This window comes from Rhinoderma darwinii, chromosome 3, assembly GCF_050947455.1.
Source record: "Rhinoderma darwinii isolate aRhiDar2 chromosome 3, aRhiDar2.hap1, whole genome shotgun sequence".
NCBI classification, from domain to species: domain Eukaryota; kingdom Metazoa; phylum Chordata; class Amphibia; order Anura; family Rhinodermatidae; genus Rhinoderma; species Rhinoderma darwinii.
The window spans coordinates 426709996-426729588 of record NC_134689.1 but is presented as its reverse complement, the minus strand read 5'-3'; the positions used below and the strand labels follow the sequence as shown (position 1 = coordinate 426729588).

At 41.1% G+C, this 19593-nt stretch overlaps 1 protein-coding gene and 1 non-coding gene across 2 annotated transcripts; one reads left to right on the top strand and one right to left on the bottom strand.

Moving 5' to 3' along the window:
* The first annotated feature begins 764 nt into the window (after positions 1-764).
* LOC142750707 (olfactory receptor 11L1-like) lies at positions 765-18069 on the top strand. The gene is made up of 2 exons (XM_075859692.1): positions 765-991; positions 17142-18069. Exons 1-2 carry the CDS (start codon positions 765-767, stop codon positions 18067-18069), a joined length of 1155 nt encoding a protein of 384 aa, XP_075715807.1.
* On the bottom strand, positions 7538-7619 carry TRNAS-GCU (transfer RNA serine (anticodon GCU)). Its single transcript has one exon. It is a non-coding gene; the product is annotated as a tRNA-Ser (tRNA).
* Positions 18070-19593: the final 1524 nt, after the last annotated feature.

The following is a 19593-nucleotide window of genomic DNA, read 5'->3' as shown; positions in this document are numbered from 1 at the left end:
TACAAAAGACTCAGGCAGATGGAAGATGTTCTGCTAACCCCTTGTTTGTGGTCGGGGATCTGGTGTGGCTGTCTACAAAAAATTTGCGCCTTAAAGTCCCGTCAAAAAATTTGCTCCTCGGTATATAGGGCCGTACAAGGTCATTGAGGTCCTTAACCCTGTCTCCTTCCGGCTGGAGTTACCCCCGTCTTTTCGAATACATGACGTGTTTCATGCCTCCCTCCTGAAACGCTGCTCCCCGTCCTTGGCTACCTCGAGGAAACCTCCGGTCCCTGTTCTCACCCCTGAAGGGGTAGAATTCGAGGTGGCCAAGATTGTGGACAGCAGGATGGTCCAAGGCTCCCTCCAGTACCTGTTCCATTGGAGAGGATACGGGCCTGAGGAGAGGACCTGGGTACCCGCCCGGGATGTTCACGCTGGGGTATTGCTCAGAAGGTTCCATCTTCGGTTCCCCAATAAGCCAGGTCCACCTAGAAAGGGTCCAGTGGTTGTATCACTCAGTTTTATTTTTTCAGCTCTTCAGAACTGTTTGAGTGTTTTCTCCTCACAGTGATGTCCTATGACAGATATGTGGCCATCTGTAATCCCCTCCGTTACACCTCTATCATGACAAATGCATCATGTGTGAAACTGGTCGTCATCTGCTGGTTGTTGGGATTTTCCTGTGGGTTTGTTAACACTGTAATGATATTGACATTAACCTTTTGTGGACCAAATACAATTGACCATTTTTTCTGCTGGATATTGCTTGTTCTGAAACCTTCATGGTCCATCTTGAAGTCTCCTTACTGGGAATACCTGCAGTCATCATGCCGACCATATTAATCATTGCATCTTATGTTAAAATTGCATCTGTCATCTTAAAGATTCCATCCAGTACTGGTAGACAGAAAGCCTTCTCCACCTTTAGCTCCCACCTCACTGTGGTATCCATATTTTACTGCTCTCTATTTACTGTGTATGTTGTCCCAACAAGAGGACAGATCAGTAAGTAAGGTCCTATCACTTCTTTATACTGTGCTTACCCCTTTGATTAACCCCATTATATACAGTCTGAGAAATGCAGACATTAAGAAAGCTGTGCAGGAATCATTTCATAAAAATATCTAATGTGGCAATTGACCTTAAATCCATGTGTTTAGGTTCCTCTTACACAAACATCCCAAGCTGCTTTCAATTCAGAGTACATATATTGAACAGTTCATTATGATTTGATACAAGAAAGGCACAACAAACATACTATACGTTCTGTATTGTCAACAAGTTTCATCACTATCATATAGAATATATTATTGCTGGGGTCTCCATCATGGATTAACGCACTTATGATCTATGTTGATTATTATAGAGGACCTATCACTAAAACATATAAGTTATACTGGATTACTGACTTGAATAGCGCTGTCTCCCTGATTCCCACGCTGTTTTTCTTTTTTCCCTAGACACCTCTGTTCCAGAGACATGCCCCTGTGTTGTGTCGGCTCCCTCTATGTCAATTAGCTGTAAATAGCCAACAGGGCATGAACTACTGTCAAGCTGCCTTGCGCTGATTGGTCAGCATCAGAGGCAGGGAAGCTAGCGCCACCCCATTGGCTAACTACAACAAATTAGCACATAGGGAGCCCACACAACTGTGGGCCATATCTCTGAAACGAGGAGGTCTAGAAAAAAAAAAACAACAGCGCTGGAATCTGGGAGACAGCACTAATCAGGTCAGTAAACTAGTTCAACTTATATTGCCTAGTGACAGATCCTCTTTAAGTTAGTGGAGAGGTTAAAAGTACAGTAGATGTTTTCTCAGTTAGACCATATGCCTAATGACAGAGCCTATATGATGTCATGCAGATATGAGTCTCTACAGTTACCTACAAGGGAGCCTTAGCCACTCCTTTTGCCATTGTATGGCATCAGCGTATGACATCATATTCCAGAAGCATTGTTCCTAGGGGAGAATACCTTTATAAAATAGCACCCAATGGCGCCTGGCACAGTTTTTTTTTCCGTATGCTGTGTAAATGCAAAATTTTTCTTGAGACAAAATTGGAGACATACAGAGGTACAGTGTGGCTCCAAACATTTCTTGGCTGCTGAACTACAGCTCTGTACAATTCAGAACTACTCAGTCATCTACTCTAAATAAGGACTAATATAAAGAGACACATGTAAAACTGTTATATCATGACACGAAAAACAGAATCTACAATAACCGTACACATGATAAATTACAAAATCCCGAAAGAAGATATAATACTAGCCTTACAATGGTGACTGAGAGGCATCTAATTAGCCAATAATGTAGTAATTGGGGCTGGCACTGTCTGTCATAGGTGACCAGGAAGCAGGTGTATTAGAAGTGGTCATGCTCAGTGCAGCAAGTCACTGTAATCCGAGTGTTATCACGACACTGACCAGGAAACTTGATTTTCTTTTTATTCAAAGTAAAGAGCAGAATATACAGTAATGTACAAAAGTTTTAAGGAGTTCTTGGAAAATGCTACATAGTGTTAAAAGTTTTTTTTTAACAATTAACAAAATACAAAGTGAATGAATAGAAGAGAAATCTAAATAAAATCAATATTTGGTGTCACCACCCTTTGCCTTCAAAACAGCATCATTTCTTCTAGGTAAATTTGTACAGAGTCATGGATTTATTTATGTCTAACACTTTCTCACACCTTGACGTACAGTGATGGAAATAAGTATTTGATCCCTTGCTGATTTTGTAAGTTTGCCCACTGTCAAAGACATGAACAGTCTAGAATTTTTAGGCTAGGTTAATTTTACCAGTGAGAGATAGATTATATATATAAAAAAAAAAAAAAAGAAAATCACATTGTCAAAATGATATCTATTTATTTGCATTGTGCACAGAGAAATAAGTATTTGATCCCCTACCAACCATCAAGAGTTCAGCCTCCTCCAGACCAGTTACACGCTCCAAATCAACTTGCTGCCTGCATTAAAGACAGCTGTCTTAAATGGTCACCTGTATAAAAGACTCCTGTCCACAGACTCAATTAATCAGTCTGACTCTAACCGCTACAACATGGGCAAGACCAAAGAGCTTTCTAAGGATGTCAGGGACAAGATCATAGACCTGCACAAGGCTGGAATGGGCTACAAAACCATAAGTAAGACGCTGGGTGAGAAGGAGACAACTGTTGGTGCAATAGTAAGAAAATGGAAGACATACAAAATGACTGTCAATCGACATCGATCTGGGGCTCCATGCAAAATCTCACCTCGTGGGGTATCCTTGATCCTGAGGAAAGTGAGAGCTCAGCCGAAAACTACACGGGGGGAACTTGTTAATGATCTCAAGGCAGCTGGGACCACAGTCACCAAGAAAACCATTGGTAACACATTACACCGTAATGGCTTAAAATAATGCAGTGCCCGCAAGGTCCCCCTGCTCAAGAAGGCACATGTACAGGCCCATCTGAAGTTTGCAAATAAACATCTGGATAATTCTGAGAGTGATTGGGAGAAGGTGCTGTGGTCAGATGAGACTAAAATTGAGCTCATTGGCATTAACTCTACTCACCGTGTTTGGAGGAAGAGAAATGCTGCCTATGACCCAAAGAACACCATCCCCACTGTCAAGCATGGAGGTGGAAACGTTATGTTTTGGGGGTGTTTCTCTGTTAAGGGCACAGGACTACTTCACCGCATCAATGGGAGAATGGATGGAGCCATGTACCGTCAAATCCTGAGTGACAACCTCCTTCCCTCCACAGGACATTAAAAATGGCTCGTGGCTGGGTCTTCCAGCACGACAATGACCCGAAACATACAGCCTAGGCAACAAAGGAGTGGCTCAAAAAGAAGCACACTAAGGTTATGGAGTGGCCTAGCCAGTCTCCAGACCTTAATCCCATTGAAAACTTATGGAGGGAGCTGAAGATCCGACTTGCCAAGCGACAGCCTCGAAATCTTAATGATTTACAGATGATCTACAAAGAGGAGTGGGCCAAAATTCCATCTAACATGTGTGCAAACCTCATCATCAACTACAAAAAAACGTCTGACTGCTGTGCTTGCCAACAAGGGTTTTGCCACCAAGTATTAAGTCTTGTTTGCAAAAGGGATCAAATACTTATTTCTCTGTGCACAATGCAAATAAATATATATAATTTTGACAATGTGATTTTCTTTTTTTTTTTTTTATATATAATCTATCTCTCACTGGTAAAATGAACCTAGCCTAAAAATTCTAGACTGTTCATGTCTTTGAAAGTGGGCAAACTTACAAAATCAGCAAGGGATCAAATACTTATTTCCTTCACTGTAACTGTCAAGACAAGCAGTTAGTACTTGGACCTTGACGTGCAGTTACGTCTGGAGTCTAACCGTTAACCGCCGCGTGGTGCTACACTGCAGCTGCGGTTACCTGTTTCCGATCAGCGACCCATTGCCGTTCATTTAGGCAATTAACCCCTTAGATGCTGCGACTGATTGTGATCACTGCATTTAAGGGGTTTGTAGCACTTCGGCAGCACCCACAATGCAATATTGGGGGCTGCCTATGGTTGGCGTGGCAACCGTAGGCGAGACAAAATGCCATGTCCGGAAGCCTCCGCCTGGTCCTCATGAGCTTCCTATTACGTCTCTGTAGGTGTCAAACTGACAATTAGAATACATTACACTACTTAAGTAATGTAATGTATTCTAGCAGTGATCAGAGCTGCAGGTATTCAAGTCCACTAGTGGGACAAAAAAAAAGATTAAAAAGTTAATAAAAATATTTTATAAAAGTGTAAAAATACATGAGTTATCAGAGTCAAGAAAAAGATGGCTACATCTGTACGTGTACCCTATAAAGTACATGCCATGTCTCTAGGGGGTGTTTACATTGTCCTAAGGCTATGCTTTTAAATCACTTTTATATGATTTATTTGGAATAGGAAGTACTTTGCTTAAAAACACTGGCCTTGGCCATCTGCCCTTGGATGGTTGTTTTACATTTTTTTGGTTGATTGGTATTGTCTTTCCCAAGATAAACCAGTCACAGAGCCGTCTGGTCACAACTCCCCATGGCCTTCAATTGTAGTCAGGGAATCTCAAGACAGGATATCCTCAAGTCTTCATCTCCACAGTCTGAAAAATGAGAGATCCTTAACCTTCAAAATCATTATTCCACCAAATCATTCATTTTTAACTAAATTTTTTCTGTAGCTTTCCAATCATACAAACTGTCATGGGGTTCGTTAGGTTTATGCACGATCAACAGAGCCAGTGAAGGCAGGGCAACTCCAACAAGCTTTATTGTATCCAAATATGACAGTCCTTCCACACAGGGACAGCACACAGTCCCCAAAATCAGGTAATCACAGGAAACTCCTCAGAGCGCCGGCCTCAGCTTCAGCTCTCAGTAAAGTCTACATCCTTCCCAGGACAAGCCCTTATATACCCCTCAGGCGGGGGGACATTTTGGCAGTTTCTAGTCACCATGATTTGTTATAATGACTTTAGTTTGTATTTCTACTGTCTGTATGTGAGTTGTGTCTTTTGTACTATTATGTGTATTGCTCGTCTATTGTCTGCCCCAGCCAGGATGAGGACACAGTAGGGGGAGATAACTGGATCTGCTTGATTTGTTGGTCTGCACACTAGCTGAGTGATGGTGGTGCCTCCTGATGACCCCCTGTGGAGACTGGACAATGAGGACACTTTATGTCTTGTGGCTGCACCTCTGACTCATCTAATTGACCATATGCTGGACACACAACCAGTGGTACCTGATTACAGAATCATTCTTCTCTGCTGAGGGCTCACAATAAACCACACATTATGCACCATCACACAAACAAAAACATTTTTTGTCATTATAGGAAAGGTGTCATGATTTTTTTTTGAATTATTATTAGCTTGTGTTTTTATTTATTTAAAGAGGCTCTGTCACCAGATTCTCAAATCCCTATCTCCTATTGCATGTGATCGGCGCTGCAATGTAGATAACAGTAACGTTGTTGTTTTTTTAAAAAAAACGTTCATTTTTGGCCAAGTTATGAGCTATTTTATATATATGCAAATGAGGTTTTAAATGGACAACTGGTCGTGTTTTGTTTCGTATGTCCAACTGGGCGTGTATTGTGTTTTTAACTGGGCGTGTTTACTTGTTTTAATAACTGGGCGTTGTGAATAGAAGTGTATGATGCTGACGAATCAGTGACCAGTCAGCATCATGCATTCCTCTCCATTCATTTACACAGCAGCATCACGTTCTTACTAGAACACGATGTGCAGCCACATACACAGACATTAACGTTAATCAAGTGTCCTGATAATGAATATACATGACCTCCAGCCAGGACGTCATGTGTATTCAGAATCCTGACACTTCTGAATCTTTTCTGTGAGATTCCAGCAAGCCACGCGTAATCTCGCGAGATTACGAGGTAAACAAGATTTTGTTTCCCTTGCTGGAAATCTCACAGAAAAGATTCAGAAGTGTCAGGATTCTGAATATACATGACGTCCAGGCTGGAGGTCATGTATATTCATTATCAGGACACTTGATTAACGTTAATGTCTGTGTATGTGGCTGCACATCGTGTTCTAGTAAGAACGTGATGCTGCTGTGTAAATGAATGGAGAGGAGTGCACGATGCTGATTGGTCACTGATTCGTCAGCATCATACACTTCTATTCACAACGCCCAGTTAGTAAAACAAGTAAACACGCCCAGTTAAAAACACAATACACGCCCAGTTGGACATACGAAACAAAACACGACCAGTTGTCCATTTAAAACCTCATTTGCATATATATAAAATAGCTCATAACTTGGCCAAAAATGAACGTTTTAAAAAAAACAAAAACTTTACTGTTCTCTACATTGCAGCGCCGATCACATGCAATAGGAGATAGGGATTTGAGAATCTGGTGACAGAGCCTCTTTAAATATTATATTCAATTTACTTATTTTTTCCCATAAAATGTTTTTTTTTATTAACCCTTTTTTTTTTACTTGTGCTGCCATTTTTTTTATTGCATCTGTGTCTCTTCACGATACATACACAGATGCTATACGGCAGCTACAGGGCATAGGAGAGTATGGACGGGAAACGACCATATCTCCTATGCTTCTGCCGTTGTAACTCTGAACAGTGCATGCTCTGTTGCATGTGCAGTTCACTGCGACCCAGCATAGAAGCTGGTTTGTAGGGGGAAAGACGCCGCCATTTTTTTTTGAAGACCGGCAGCAGGTAAGGTGTGTGTGTGTGTGTGTGTGCATGAGTAAGGGGGAGTGTGTGTTGTGGGGGTGGAGGGGGTGTGTTTTGCATGTGAACAGGGCCTAAGAGTGCATACACACAGTGCGGTCTTGCTGCATTTTTCTCGCACAGCCTAAAACCACATTGAAGAACGCATACGTTTTTACAGCAGTTTTCAATGCAGTTTTCGTGAAAATGTGACAAAACCATACTGTGTAAATACACACAAAGAAAATATTTTTTTATTGAACAAACAATCCTCAGAAAAAGTTTTATAAAAGAAAAATCATGTAATTTGCGACACATTTTCTTAAAAAATGTACCGACGAGGATGGGATTTGAACCCATGCGTGCAGAGCACAATGGATTAGCAGTCCAACACCTTAACCACTCGGCCACCTTGTCTACAGCTGTTTTACAGTCATACCTCGTTCCTCAAAAGTGTTCTACCATGATATTAAAATTCTGTTTGCTACTTTTTTTTTTAATTGTTTTGTTACACCACATTCTGAGAGCCATAACGCTCCTATTTTTCCGTGGATTGAGCGATGTGAGGGTTTATTACTGTAGTTTTTACTGGTACCATTTTTTGGTACAGAAAATTTTTTGATCTTTCTTTATTACATTTTTTTTGTGCTAAGTTGACCAAAAAACAGCGATTTTGGCGTTTCAAATGTTTTATTTTTTACGGCGTTCACTGTGCACATAAAATAATGCTATATTGTAATAGTTCAGACATTTATGGATACAGTGATACCAACTTTGTTAACTATTTTTTATTTTTTACATTACTTTACAGGAAAAATGGGAAAACTTTTTTTCTAACTATTAACTGGCTGCAGAATGCTCGTCCTGAGCGGCGGGTTGTTGCCACATTAGGACGAGCATTCTCGTCCTGCAAACTGTCACCGCTTGTAAACAAACGATGACAGAACAGTGACTTCAGCTGTCACAGACAGCTGATCATCACAGCTATCGTCGGCGGGACCAATCGCGGCTCTCCCTCCCCCGGGGATCGCTGTGATTGGTCAGTCGCTCCAGACTGACCAAGAAGCAGTAGACAGGGGTGCACACAGAATTCGCAGGACGCCATAGCAAGACTTAGTATTTCCCCACCCCTACTGAGAGCTCCAACAAATATACTGGAAGCTAATGTTCACTGTAATTATATAATTATATCTTTATAGTGGGATCTCTGTTATTGCGAATCCAGCGTCAAACAGATTGGGGTGATAAATCTGACTTAAGATAAAAACATCAGGCCGGACCTCATACAACACTTTTATAAATAGAAAAGTGGAGAGATTGTTTAATAGACAAGTCACGCTCTGCACAAATTTGATGCCTCGCCAACTTTACCCAAAAAAGTGGAACTGATGCTTCATAAATATGACGCACAGTCTGAACACTATATATTATAATGTATTTACCCCAGACAACTGGCATCTAAACATGGATAAATCATCCCGATAAGTTCTAAATCCCCTGGTACCCTTCACACAGTACATGCTAAATAAAACTGGATGCCAGCAGTCACCACTAGGGGAGCTCTATGCATATGGATTTCTATGCTGAAGGTGTTTTATACCATGAGACGTATTGTATCCCACAGTGTTTATACAGGTGTGGAAAGTAGGGATTAAGCCATATAGAAGTTCTAGGTGAAAAAGAGCCAGAATCATCTTTTAGTAGGTAAAATAGGGGAGTTCTTGTGGGATTTTTTAGCAGAACAATGTATTTGCCAGGCCTCCATAGGATCCATATAAAGCAGTTGGCGCATTACTGAGGGCATTGTCTAACCACCAATGGGCATACACTAGTTTGGAAGCCATACAGTAATGTTACAAATCGACGGCCGCTAGAACCCCCTGCTCTTTGGGAGCCTACAGTGAAGTAAGGCTAAATGTCGGAGCTTACCCTGCTAATAGATTAAATGGAGAACCTTGTTTATCTGTTGAAAAAATGAAAGACGGTACAGTAAGTAAACAGATAAAGAAATTTGGGTAGGTATATTGTTTTAAATATATTTATGCAACCAATAAGTCTAGACCACATATTTTAACCCTTCCTCTAGCAGCATATCTAGATTCCATTGAAAATATACAACCCCAGCACTCACAGAGGTACGCAAAAGATCCAGATGCAAACAAATTTAAGTTTTATTGCAACCAAGTCGCTTTCCACCTCAACTTTACCATCTTTTGTTGCAATAAAACTTAAATTTGTTTGCATCTGGATCTTTTGCGTACCTCTGTGAGTGCTGGGGTTGTATATTTTCAATATTGTGGGATTCTCGTCCCTACCTTACTAGCACCACGCCAATTGATTGAGGAGTGCATCCCAATATCTATTTTTGATATCTAGATTCCATTGACGGCTGACCTCATGAGTTACCCGAACACCAAGATATTTACATTGTGAAACATAGGGAAGTGGAACCGGCAGAGGAAAGAAAAGAGAGATTGTCCCCATCAATGAGAGCAGTACCCATTTAGCCCAGTTCACACTTAACCCGAGGAGGTGTCAAACTGATCAACCAATTCAAGAAGGGCCATCATCAGCCAGATCAACCAGCGTATCATCCGCATACAAGAAGACTTTTCCGGTGATCGAACCTCTAGGAATACGGATGTCTAACTGCTGCCGCCAGCGGCTCAATTGTAAGTGCAAATAAAATGAGAGAGAAGGGACAGCTCAGTCGTGTACTACTTTGCAGGGAAAAACAGTCAGAGACATTGAGGTTATTCCTAACTTTAGCTTTAGGGGCAGAATATAATAATTGCACCCAAACAAGGAACTTAGGCCCGATGTTGACCCTACGAAGGACCTGCCACAAATAGGGCCATTCAACAGAGTCTATTGCTTTACAGGTGTCTAGTAAGAGGAAAAAAAAACTATTCTTAGTCAGATTTGGTGACATCAACGTCACCTAAAAATCGCCTAATACTTTTTATTGTGGCTTTCTCGGGCATAAAGCCTGTTTGATCCAAATGTATCAAGTACAAAATAATTTTTGTTACAATTTTAATATCAGTATTAAGGAGGGGTATGAATTTGGTCCTTCCTCGGCTTCAGTAACACAACCACCAGCTCCTCATGCATAGAGGGAGGGAGGGTGCCCAACTGAAAGGCCTCTGTAAAGACGTCTAACAGTAAAGGGAAAAGGGTATTGTCCTGAAATTTATACCAGTCGTTAATACATTTGTCTAGTCCAGGAGTCTTCACAGTAGGGAGAGACACTACAGCATCCACTACTTCCGGAGCCGACAATGGGACCTTCAATAAGGTGGATTGAATGTCAGTCAGGCTCCACAAGGAAACCTCATCTAGAAAGGCAGAGGCATCTAGGTTGCTTGGGTGCAACTAGGAGTGATATGTCAGAACAATATTTCCTAAAGCAGTTTCCCATTTTTATCCCCCATTGCAAATATTGCTGCCTTCCTATAAACTAGCTTCTTTGTATTTGTATTTTTTTCGAGCGAAGCAAGTTCTTCCCCTGAAGTGGCAACCAGCATTGTCTATTCTGATTTGATGGGTCATCTACATAAACATGCTCAGCACCTACAATATCCTTTTGCAAGGCCTTCTCCCTTTGACACAAAGACCTCCTTTAAAAGACAATCTTAAGGATAAATGTACCTCTAAAGGTGGCTTTGTATGACGGGCAATCTATAATAGCCATGCCTCTGATAGAACATCTGTGGCAGTGTAATGGTTCGGGGTGGGGAGAAGACAGGTGAGCCCTAATCTACCCACAACTCAGTCCCTGCCTACTTACGTCCTAAGTGACGGCGTACAACTGGGCGACGGTCCCTACGCTCAGTAAGTGCAAAGACAGACAATACAAGACAAGGGCACACAGAAGCAAAGGGGAGTAAGGAAAACCGTGAGCAACAGGCAGTGGTGAACGAGCCAAATCAAACCAGAAGAGTACGTAGTAGCAAAACAGAGCAGGAGAATAGTCAGGCAAGCCAGGGTCAAAAAGTTACAGCGGTCAATTAGGAAAATAGCAGGAATAGCAGAGCCAGGAAACAAGAGAATCACAGGCAAGGAACATGCTGCAACGAGCTTGTCTCAGGTTTAGCCTCCGGGCAGATTCTAGGAACACCAGATTCTTGTGGTCAGTAAGAACAGTTACCTGGTGCCTAGCCCCCTCCAGGAAGTGGCACCACTCTTCAAATGCCCATTTAATGGCTAAGAGTTTGCGGTTGCCAATGTCATAGTTTCTCTCAGTGGAGGAGAACTTCCTGGAGATGTAGGCACAGCGGCGGAGATGGGTGAGAGACCTAGTACCCTGGGACAAGACAGCACCCACTCCCACCTCGGAAGCGTCAACCTCCACGATGAATGGCTCCATTTGGTTAGGCTGAATCAGCACTGGGGCAGAGACAAAGCACCTCTTAAGGATCTCAAAAGCCTGAACAGCCTCCGGAGGCCAGTGGAGGAGATCGGCACCTTTGCGAGTGAGGTCCGTAAGAGGCTTAGCGATGACCGAGAAGTTAGCAATAAATCTCCTGTAATAATTAGCAATCCCCAGGAAGCACTGTAACGCCTTCAGGGAGGCAGGGCGGACCCATTCAGCCACAGCCTGAACCTTGGCAGGGTCCATGCAGAATTCGTTAGGAGTGAGGATTTGACCCAAAAATTGTATCTCCTGCACCCCAAACACACATTTTTCGGTTTTTGCAAAAAGTTTGTTTTTCCGAAGGGCCTGGAGCCCCTTCCTGACATGCTCAATGTGGGAGGACCAGTCCTTGGAAAACACAAGTATATCATCAAGGTACACTACAAGAAATACCCCAAGATAGTCTCTTAAATTCTCATTTATGAAATTCTGGAAGACCGCGGGAGCATTAAACAACCCAAAGAGCATGACGAGATATTCTAAATGACCTTCGGGTGTATTAAATGCAGTCTTCCACTCATCCCCCTCTCTGATCCGGATAGGGGATATTGGTTCCTTACAGTGATCTTATTTAAACTTCGGTAATCGATGCACGGCCTAAGATTACCATCCTCCTTCCCCACGAAGAAGAAGCCAGCACCTACCGGAGAAGTAGAGGGGCAAATGTAACCCTTGGCCAGGCTTCCCTGGATATATCCTCTCATGGCTTTACGTTCAGGACAAGAGAGATTAAATATCCTTCCTTTAGGCAACTTAGCTCCTGGTACCAAGTCGATAGCGCAATCGTACTCTCTATCAGGAGGTAACTCTTCGGATGCTTTTTTTAGAAAAGACATCCGCGAAGTCCTGAATAAACTCAGGTAGAGTGATCACCTCCTCAGCGAGAGAAACCAAATTAATAGAAAAACATTACATCATACATTCATTACCCCATTTAGTAAGATCACCAGTATTCCAGTTAAAAGTGGGATTATGCGTCTGCAACCAAGGGAGGCCTAAAATAAAATCGGACGATAACCCCTGCATCACTAACACAGAAAATTGCTCCAAATGAATGGAGCCAACAATGAGTTCAAATACAGGGGTATGCTGCGTAAAATAACCATTAGCAAGTGGAGTGGAGTCGATACCCACTACCGGGACAGGTTTAGGCAAATCAATCAATGACATAGCTAGAGACATAGTAAATTCCACAGACATAATACTAGCAGCAGACCGTGTATCCACGAAAGCACTGACAGTGGCAGACCTTCCATCAAAAAGAGACCTGAAAGGGAAGCAAGATTTTATTAGGCTTCATGTTAATGGGAAATACCTGTGCGCCAAAGCGACCTCCCCGATGGTAACTTAGGCGCGGAAGTCCTTCCGGCTGATTATTTTTGCGCCTGGGACAGGAGTTCAATTGGTGCTTGTCATCCCCACAGTAGAAGCAGAGACCATTCTTCCTGCGGAAATCTCTACATTGTCGGGGAGACTCGGAGGCCCGAGTTGCATCTGTTCATCCGAGTTCTCCGTGGAAGAACGAAGCAGTGGAACCTCTGGAGCCATCATAGGGGAGCCAGAGGTGAAGGCACCAGAACGTTCAAGTTGTCGTTCCCTGAGACATCGGTCAAGACGTACCGCTAAAGCCATAGCCTGATCTAGAGAGTCAGAGGTGGGATAGCTAACTAACTGGTCTTTAAGAGCGTTCGACAGACCCAATCTAAACTGGCACCTCAAGGCAGGGTCATTCCACCCTGACGGCCCCTACGCTCAGTAAGTGCAAAGACAGACAACACAAGACAAGGGCACACAGAAGCAAAGGGGTTGTAAGGGCAGTTGCCCACGGAAAACCGTGAGCAACAGGCAGTGGTGAACGAGCCAAATCAAACCATGAGAGTACATAGTAGCAAAACAGAGCAGGAGAATAGTCAGGCAAGCCAGGGTCAAAAAGTTACAGCGGTCAATCAGGAAAATAGCAGGAATAGCCGAGCCAGGAAACAAGAGAATCACAGGCAAGGAACATGCTGCAAGTGAGGGTATAAATAGACATGGGGTGGGAGCTAGAACCGTCAGGCCAGGCTGTGATAGGTTCTCCCTCTCCTCAGCCTGCAAGCCTGAGTGGTAACAGATCGCGTCACTCTAGCAGACCTTGGAGCTGATGAAGGCTGATTAACCCTGGGAGTCGACACAGAACCTGTGTCAGGCAAACCCTTTACAGGCAGACTTGGGGGCCTTGCAATTGCCATGGTAACCCGTCGGGCACTTCAATCGCATCGCAGGGTGCCAATGGCACACAAGGGGTGCCACCATTCTCTGTCAAGCTCCTTAGATGTCACGGTCTCTTTTGACTGAAACATCTAAGGGCTTAAATTGCCAAAATCAGAAGTTTCAATTACAACCCGGGCTCCTGTTGTTTGTAGTTTGGGTACAGCTCCTGTGCTTGTACGATTATCATGAAGTAACTGCATGCCAGGGAGCCTTTTAGTTAAGGCATTCCATAATGTACAGTTACGTAATGGTGCTTTAAGGGGTTAAATATTATGTGGTCATCTGATAATACATTCCTTTTAAAAAACGGGTTTATAAGAAATGTAGGCGTTCCACTAGACTGGTATAGAATTAGCCATCACAGAAGTTGTACTCACTGGAAGACGTGTTGAGTATTTTGGGTCAGTTATAATTTTTCAATGTGGGGTAAAGGATTATATATTAATAGACACTTATAAGGTATCTGGAAACTTTTTCCTATTCAAATTGAAGATTATTATTTTTTAATTCTTAAAAGCCAGGTTTAAGAATATGACTGTTCCCACCAGAGATCATTAGTGGAATCCCCCCCGCCCCCCCCCCCCGGCTTCGTTACGCCACTTGTGTAATATTTCCTCTATAAAAAGGACACAAAGTAATAACCTCACGTCTTATATATTCCACACACAAGAAGAAAGGATTTGGCTCTGTTATATACTGTAGAATCAAGAATCTTCATCATTAAATTCCCTCAGCGATACAATGTACAGTATGTTATGTGCGTTCTACAATAATGTATATCGGAGATTTCTGCTAATTAATAATACTGGAAAATAAATATTACAATATCCAGAAAGATTATTTGAAAATAAGGAAAATAGATTTGATATATTCTATAATGTTTTGTGTTTGATATTAAATCTTATACTTTACTTTTTTTTTTATTATATTATAATTATACTATATTATTTTGTTTACTTTGAGAGCAAAATTTTTGACCTGGTTAATATAATTATTACTTGTTATTGTTATTATTATTATTTTATTATTTTAATTTTATTATCATTATTATTAATAGATGATTATTATTATTATTATTATTATTTTTTTTTTATTATTATCATCATTATTATTGAGATAAAATTCACTAAAGATGTTTAATTTTTTTTCCCCCCTAACTAGGTGGTATTATGGTGCTACGTGACGGTATTATTTAGGTGCTGTTTGGTAATATTTTGGCCACTGTATGGAGGTATTATTCAGTACTGTATGGGTGTTTGTTTTCTAGGACACTATATGTAAGTATGATTTAGCCATGGTATCGCGCTATTACAGTATGTGGACATGTTTAAATGATTGGTAGTAGGCTTTGGGAGTATAATGGTATTGCCCTATAGTGTAATATAAAACTGTTACTGTATACTGGCCCGACATGTGGGGTGTTTCCTGGTCACCCACCAAGTATTGTAAATGGTTGCGTGTTTTGCTGTCTCACCCTTTTTATGTGTCCCTCAGTATTTGTCTTAGTTCTTTGTATCCTCCTGTTTCTCTATGTCTTCCCAGTGGGCGGGGGTGAGGTGGGTTTTCCTACCAACCAATACAATACAGTTGCCCTGCACTAAGGGGGGTTCCCATTGAGTCCTGTATTAGTGCACAGATCAGGTTACCCCACTGATCAAGGTTAATGGTGTGGCCCCCTGTATAGGAAGAAGTTAGAGAGAGAGCGAAGGGGCGGAGTTAGAAAAAAAGCGGGAAAGTGTGAGGTGATGACAGGTGACAGATTTAGAGGGATAATAGGTAGAAAGAAACTGAGAATAAGAGCGTCCTGCCAGGTGTCTGGGAATCTAACACCATAAATGACATCACGTCAGAGGGACCAAAGAACGAGGTCTGAATATTGACTGAATAAATGATTTCCAAAATATAATTATCTTGTGAAGTCTGGCCATCGATCCTCCCCTCCTTGAAGTAATATTTCCTGGTTATAAATATACAAGTTACAAGCAAGTTATGTTTATGTTATAGGCAGTGCAAAGCGGTCTTAAAGGAGCGGTAATCATCCTATTCAAGGGACTGATTTGTATGGACTTTGGGCTATCTGCTTTACAATACCCCTTTAAGCAATTGTGCCAGTGTAACGCCGAGGGTGTCCTGGTGCAAAAGGTAGCTGTGCCTCCGAAACTACCCGCATAAGTGTAGCAGGGAAAGGAGGGCGTCCTCCAAAAAGGAATTATGTGCAACCCGGTAATATAGGTGAATAAAGAGTTTGGGAAAAGCCGCATCGTAGAGAGTGGCGTTGCTGTGACCCATGGCGGCACCATAGTAGACAAGTCCCATGTGTCCACGGACTCCTTTGACACAAATCTCCCCGACCTCGGCTAATGATCGTTTTACTGAAACTCATACGCTGCTGTTTAATAAAGAGATTTGATTGGTTCTTAGTCTGACTCCAGTGTAACGTAATTATATCCACGGTACATACACTTTAAACCCCAGAAATCCTCCTTGTAAAGCTTTCAGAATATGGTTGTATTTATTTAACGCTGTGCCTATAAAACCTAGATGTAGAGATCGCTGCTGTGGAAAGCTTCCTCCAGTCATGATCAAAGGTAAGTAATGCGGGGGTTGTGTTTTTTTTATCATTTTGTGATGCTTTGCTTTAAAAATTGGGCTAAATATGGAGATATATTGTTACCTAGCTCAATATCTTTTATCTTTTCTCTCTTTAAATTTTTTGCTTATACCCGACCCTTATACCTTTGTGATCCTTAAAACTTTAGCAACCCCCTCTGCTAATTAAAGGAGTTACCCTGCAGTCAATGCTTATCACCTATCCACACGGGAGCTGAATTTTAGGTCAGTGAGGGTTCATCCTCTTGGTCCCCCACAAATGGATAGAACGGAGATCTCCATGCGCTCTGCTTTTTACATAACTCCCAATGAGAAGGCTATATAATACATTTTTTAATCTATTATGTCATATTATATTGTTTTGTTTATTTCTAAAGCAGAATATTTTACATAGTCCATGTTATTCTTATTATTATACAATTAATATTCTTAGTAGTATTATATTACTATTACTATTCCTATTCTTATTAATATTTTTATTATTAATATTATAATTATTTTTTACTTCACAAAATATAAAAAAATCTTATTGAATATTTTCTGAAATGTTCTTATTAAAGTCAGTGTTCTTATTTACGGCATGTACATGTGACTGAACAGCAGAATTGTAGTGTAGAAATTATCAGAATATGTAGTACTCAAGATCTTTTTGTCTCTCTCAGTAAGAAGTTCATCTTTCTGAATATGCAGCACAGTAATTCCAGCACGGTGACTGAAATTATTCTCTTGGGATTTCAAAATTTAAAAAGTTGTAATCTTTGTTTCTTTCTTCTGCTGCTGATCATCTACAGTGTGACTATATGTGGAAACCTCCTCATCATTCTAGTGGTGTCCTACAGCCGGTCGCTCCACTCTCCCATGTACTTCTTCCTCACACAACTCTCCTTTATAGATATTCTACTCCCCACCGCCATAGTACCCAACATGCTCCATAATGTGTTGTATGAAGGAAGTTCTGTGTCTTTTATCGGCTGTTTGATACAATTCTATTTTTTTTCAGCCACAGAAACATTGGAATGTCTTCTTCTGGCCGTCTGTAACCCTCTACATTACACCTCCGTTATGGACCTCACATTTTGTAGAAGAGCCGTTCTCTTGTGTTGGGTGATGGTCGTTGCTGTTATATTGATTCTCTCAGTAACAATAAGTCGTTTACAGTTCTGTGGAAAAAACATCATTCACCATTTCTTCTGTGATTTAGATCCTTTACTTGAACTTTCCTGCTCAGATACTTTTCTAGTGAAAATAGAAGACATGATATTGGCCGTACCATTTGCACTTTGTCCATTTACTGTGATTATTGTCTCATATGTTCATATTATCGTCACCATACTGAAGATCCCATCTGTGACTGGGAGGCAGAAGACCTTCTCCACCTGTAGCTCTCACCTAGCTGTTGTGACTTTATATTATGGGTCACTTATTTGTATCTATTTATTTCCAAATACCGGCATTGTAAAGAAAATCCTCTCCCTGTTCTACACGGTTATAACGCCACTTGTTAACCCTATGATCTACAGTCTGAGTAATAGAGATATTAAACAGGCTCTTAGAAAGCTCATGAGGAACATGTCTTCTGCCCTCAAATAAGTTGGCTAATTGGTTATTTTACCTTGTCTGTCAACAACTAATAACTTACATCTTCCCCGAAAAATTTCTTGAAGGCATTTATAATGTTGGTTGCTCTAATTTTTAGGGGTGTTTTTTCACTATTTTTGATATTCTTGATCAAAGGTTGGTTGGTTGGTTGTCCTGATCTTCTCAAAAGTAGGAAAGTAGATGAAGTGTGTTGCTCTTGGTGCAAATGCCCCATAAAAACCCTTGAATATAACAAAAGCATATGAAAACTTTAAGTATGGCATAAAGAAAAGAGAATATTTTTTAGGTTTTTACTGAAGCCCCAGGGCTTCAAGGTTGATCTTTTTTGAAGCCCTAGGGCTGCAAGTTTCTTCTCTCACATATCCCATGGGATTCAACAATGTTAAACTCTGAGGCTATCAATACTGTACATATTTTGTGATTAAATATGAACCCCCTGATGCATCAATGATTGGGTGCACTCACAGCAGTATTATTAACCCTTACAGGAAAGTTAGAAGGCTGACTCAAATTTTGGGGTCACCACCACAAAATGTAAAAAAAATATTATGTGTGCTAAATATGTCCCATGGCTCTACAATGAGATGACCACAGTATAAGAAGGTCAGTGGTATTGATAGTTCGAAGCTCAATAGCTCAGCACCAGGCATGACTTAGAATCCCTGGGGCTTCCCACAGATCTCACATTGTAATATCACAGAAAGGTGATTACAAATGAACCTAGTGATGCAGCACTGATGGGGAGCACTCACAGCACTGTTATGAACCCTCACAGGAAACTCTCACATCAGAGAGCTGTTTTCTGATGGATTTGTGAAAACACTGAGACGTAGTTATGTGCACCATATATTTTGTTATAAAAAAAACACATCACGGTGTAAGAGCCATTGGATACTATGGTGCAAATAACCACGTCTCAGTATTTTCACAAATCCATCAGGAAACAGGCCTCTGATGTAATAAGAGAAGTGCTTATTCCAGTGCTGCAGAACTCTGGGCTTCTATAAGCTTCTAAGCATAAGCCATAGGGCACCCCCAGTTCAGCACCACTGGAATAAGCACTTTTCATATTATTTACCTTAGGTATTACTCATGGAAGCCAAAGGGCTTCCCATGCTACTTACACTTTAATATCACATCGGAATAATATTTGGAAAAAATAATAGAAGCTGAACCATAAACAGCGCTGCTGTCACCAATGATGAGTCCATGATAATAATAATAATAATAATAATAATAATAATAATAAAGAGTATGATAGCTTTATTGAAGGCTGATTGGCTACATGTTTCTACACTGTACTAGTGTCTTCCTCAGGCTATTAAACGTACAAAGAAAATAGGCACACCTTATATACTGAATGAACAAATCCAAAATTAAATTGGCGGGTGAGATCGTAAAATCAGTAGTTGATGAATAGAATCACCGGGAAGAATACTAGGGGAGAAGGGGGAGAAAGCGAAAGATACATTAAAAAATATCCCAAAAAAAGGTCATTATTTTGAATAAAATAAA